The sequence below is a fragment of the Myotis davidii genome, unplaced genomic scaffold (genome assembly GCF_000327345.1).
Source record: "Myotis davidii unplaced genomic scaffold, ASM32734v1 scaffold248, whole genome shotgun sequence".
NCBI lineage: Eukaryota > Metazoa > Chordata > Mammalia > Chiroptera > Vespertilionidae > Myotis > Myotis davidii.
Genome location: NW_006299220.1, coordinates 201,236 through 205,946, shown reverse-complemented (window position 1 = coordinate 205,946; position 4,711 = coordinate 201,236). Strand labels below are relative to the sequence as shown.

The 4,711-nt window shown below is 43.5% G+C and overlaps 1 protein-coding gene across 1 annotated transcript in view; it reads right to left on the bottom strand.

Moving 5' to 3' along the window:
• Nucleotides 1–4,711, bottom strand: part of ST6GALNAC5 (ST6 (alpha-N-acetyl-neuraminyl-2,3-beta-galactosyl-1,3)-N-acetylgalactosaminide alpha-2,6-sialyltransferase 5) — a 171,294-nt gene that overhangs the window by 15,627 nt on the left and 150,956 nt on the right. The window contains exon 3 of the mRNA XM_006774689.2: nt 3,233–3,642. Within this exon, the coding sequence (XP_006774752.1) occupies nt 3,233–3,642 (410 nt within the window). The remainder of the gene's footprint in view (nt 1–3,232; nt 3,643–4,711) is intronic.

The window sequence follows — 4,711 nt, the reverse complement described above, 5'->3', positions numbered from 1 at the left end:
CTCAGTGTGCCTTTCCTTCCTTCTAGTTGTAGAGTTTTAATTACTCCAGGCTTCCTGTGGTTCTGGATGAAGTCCGTGTTGTTTCTCTGAGGTATTAATCAATTGTTGTGAACAGTTACTTTCTAATGTTAAAGAATACCACTTGGCCAACTATCTCATTTGTCATGCTTCTTAATTGCAGATTGTTCCTGAGTCATTTTTTTCTTCACTTTGAAGTAGGGTGAAACTTCTATAAATCAAAATCTATTGAATTATTCTATTTCTTTAAAATATTAGCCTGAAGTGAATGTCCTATCATGAGATGGACACAATTAGATATGCCATACTTTGTGTATCTTTGATACATGCTACATTTTTGTTGGGTTTCAAGAAAAGCTCATATAGAGGAAATACTGTGGGACCCTAAATGTTTTGTGTGTTAGTTTACAGTAGTTTTGTTCTGAAGGGCTGTTTTGGACTTGGTTATTTTAGCTTGGAGTAAGTTGCAGGTTAAGAATATAGACACATGAGAATATTGAATCAATACAATATTATTTTCTTTAAGATCGTTTCCTAAAGGTAAGAGGCACAGAGATTCTAGAAGTTGCAATGTACTTAGGCATCATGCAAATCATATGTGCGATTCTCCTGAACATGGACTATGGAGCCTCAAACATGAATATCTGCATATGAGGGGCGCAGAAGCCAATCCAAAAGTTTGGTTTCCTCCTTCCAGCTGGACACACTTGGGAGACAGACCAATTGAGCAACAGGCTCCACTGGCCAGAATTTGATGAATTCAGTGAGTGAGATACGTCTTGATGTGAAATTATTTCCTAAAGACCCAAGTGAAGGGTAGAATGACTAGTCTCCAAATTTACAACCTAAAATGATTTCTTAAGAAGATCCCTAGCAATGGTTAATTATCCTAAATAGCAAACACTGCAGCAGTGTTTTAGGAATATTTAAAATCAGCCAACAACCATTAAACTAAAAAGAGAGACATGCTTTCTATTGAAAAGATTGTTTCTACTTCTTTTGAGTTTTCTAACCAGTCAAAAATTAAACTATAAATAACTCCCCTCATTATTCTTCCCTTATAAAATGCTCTCTTGATTAAATAACTCATTTAAATGAGTGACATTCTCTTTTATTTGTGGTATTTAAAGGGCAATAAGTGACTGGATTTCATGGCAGCTTGTGATGATGACCTATGTGACCTGCTGGTTGGGCTGACCAGGAAAGGAGGCCACAGTGCCAACAGCCAGCTCCCCTTCTGCTCTTTCAATCAGATGCCACACCCACTCCTGCCTAGACCAGCTCACAATGGTTAAAATGTTTCCAGGATTTAAGAAGAAAGCTCTGCCTGGTCAGTGTGTTTCAGTGGTTGAGCATCGACCTATGAACCAGGAGGTCACGGTTCAATTCCTGGTCAGGGTGTATGCCCGGGTTGAGGCTTGGTCCCCAGTGTGGGGTGTGCAGGAGGCAGCCAATCAATGATTCTCTCTCATCATTGATGTTTTTATCTCTCTCTCCCTCTCCTTTCTTCTCTGAAATCAATAAAAATATATTAAAAATAAATAAAAAGAAAGCTCTTCCAGGCAAAGAATTTGGGAACAACTGGTTTTGTTCTCCAAAAATGAGCTGCCTAAACTAGCCAAATAGTGGATTTAGTACTTTATATTCTTTATTTATCACATCTCTTTAGTTTTAAGATATGAGATTGAGTCAGCAGCAATTATAAGGGAGGGAGTAAATTACATGATTAAATGTATGTTAATTATAAAAGTACATGCTTGGAATTAAGGAAACAAGGGAAATTAATTATTAGACCAGTCCTTTGAGGCCTAGTCCCTATGTTCATTTCACATGTGAAGTCACTGAAAGACTAGCTAACATGTCTAAGGACACACAACTAATGAGGGGGTTGGGTCAGCTGTGTATTTGAAATACAACGCACTGCTGCTTCTGATACCTAGCTGCTCTTTCTTTTTTTAAATCTAGATTTTGCTAGCTCATGAGCCTGCATGTCTGCCTCATCTCTGGCCTCCCCCGCAGCTTTAGGGAACTTTTCTCGAATTAAGGGTAAAGGTCAGAGTTAGGATTAGGGTTCTTCCAACTCTGACGCCTGTGCCCATAAGGAGGTTTCTCTCTTCCCTTCCCAGGTTCTTCTTTTCCTGGATAAATAATTATTGGCTTAGTTCTCAGCTTAAATACACCTTTCTGAGAAAGCCTTTCCCTCATTCCTCATCTCTTAGACCAGTGCTTTTCAAAACATTTTAACCTACAGTGAGAAATACGTGTTACCTCGTGATTGAGCATATATACATACGTGTGTATGCATGTGTGGTTTTCATTTCATTTCATTTTTTGAAGTGTGCATTCAGTGGTTTTTAGTATATTCAGAAGGTTGTGCAATCATCACCACTATCTAATCCTAGAACATTTTTGTCATTTCATAAAGAACCTTCTACATATGTCTAAAACCAAAAACAAATAATATTTAATGAAGCAATATTTTGGGAGATGAAGGCTAATAGTGTCTGTTCTAAATCATTCTTTCCATTACATAAAAAAAAAAAAATAAAAATCCTGCCGTGACTCACTACGCTGACTTCATGTCCCATACTGAGTTGTAACTAACAATTGGAAAAGCTTTCCCTAGACTAGGGCAGGCATCCTGTCCTGCTCGTCAGAGCACCACCTTCTTCCCCTCGCTGACGCCCAGTACACTGGCCACTTCTCCGTGCATGTTCGCCCACCCTGTAAGCTTTATATTCCAGGAAGGAAGGGTCTAGTAGATCTATCTCGGTTTTTACTCCATCTCTGGTGCCTGGTGCAGGGAAATAATAGGTATTCAATAAATATCAGCCGACTGAATAAATGCTTGCATTAGAAAAGAAAAAACCAACCCACATGTTTCTTTTTGGTCAGTGTTCACACAAATGAAATGAAATGCAGTGAAGCTATTATCTCACGCTTGTTACCAGTGTAAGCCAGCAGCTGGGTGGCCTCTTCCGCACAAACACGGACTTGGCCCAGACTTATCCATACAGCTGTCTCATTTCTTCATTTCACTTTGCCTTACACATTCAGCTTGAGCAGCCCAGTTTCCAGGAGGACCTGCAGATGAGCTCTGTCAATGGCACGAGCAGGGGGGCCACAGTAGTTGCTTGAGGTGAACCAGCCCGCGCCAACATTTCCTTCCCCTCCCCCGTGCCCCTGCAGGGACCCCCAACCCCGCCCTCTGTACCTGTCTTTGCCAGTCTCCCGCTTGAAGAGCTCATCGAACTGCAGCATCTTGTGGCGCGTGATCATGAAGGCCTTCAGCCGGGGCAGCACCTGGCTCAGCAGGTGCAGGTTGTTGTACACCTGGCCCTTGCCGTCGCGCCGCATGTAGCTGCTGGGGCCCCAGAAGATGAACACCGTGCCCTGGCTCACGTTGAGCAGGTCGTGGCGGTTGCGGAGGATCCTCTGGATGCTGGAATGGGCGATGACCCTCAGGCTGGTGCGATTGCCCACGTCGCGCCCGTAGCCGCGCGTGGGGGCGTCATTCATGCGGATGACGCACTCGGTCTGGTCGATCTGCGGGCCTTGCTGGCTGCGCAGCAGATGTCCCGAGCTTGTCACCAGGGCACAGTCCCTGCAGTGCATCTTCAGGGGCTGAAAGGCACGGGGAGAAGGACACCATTAGCGGCAATTATAGGAAAAAAGCTCAGAACAGTACCTGGCATCCAGAGACCATCCAAAAATATATTAGCCAAAGCAACCACTCTCTCCTTTGTGCTGAGCCTGGCTGTGCTCTACAGAGTCCCTTTTACTAGTACTTTAGCACAGCCCCTTCCTCATCCTGTTATACTTACTGCACACCTCTACAGACCCGCTGTCCCTCACGAAGGTATGAACTTGGAGGGATTCTGCTTTTCCTGTCTATTTGCGTTCTTATTGCCCAGCATAGTTCCTGTCACCTAAGAAGAATTAGACGTCAAGTGAATGATAAATGTGCATTAGAGATTCTGCCATGTGTCAATTATCAATCCAAAGTGATTAGTACTGACTTACTGAGTGCCTGCAATGTGCTCTATTTGGGCTGATCGTCCCAATAGCAGCTACAACTTAGGAATGATCCAGGTCCTATGGTAAGGATCAGGCTCAACCCCCTGCAATTGCTACTTGGGCTGATCGTCCCAATAGCAGCTACAACTTATGAATGATCACTGTACCAGGTCCTATGGTAAGGATTAGGCTTAACCCCCTGCAATTGCTATTTTTACAGGTCAAACAGTGGTTATTCCAAATGGCTCAATCTAATACTGTATTTTAATGATATCAAGGTAACATGGGGACATTAACTATCCTCAGTTAAAGATGAAAAAAAACGGAGACTTGTGATGAGTGGTTTGCCAAAGTCCCGCGGCTAATAGGTGGTGAAGACCAGGCTGGACCCATCCTGTGAGCCCCTGGCAGTGAGGTGGCTGACCTCAGGTGCTCTGGTTCTGAAGACAGAACTATGGCTCAGGAAACTCCCAGGGTAAAGGCAAGTCTAACTCTATGCTGCACTAAATGGGATCCAATGTCCTGAGACTGTACAGGGAGTCAGTGTATCCTGTTCAAAGCTAACAGGGAAGAAGGGCTGAGGCCCCCACGGGAAAATTGAACGATGCAACTTTCCTTCCAAACCTTCTTGATTGTCATGTTCTTGTGCACGCACTGGCCTTGGCCTCAGGCACTA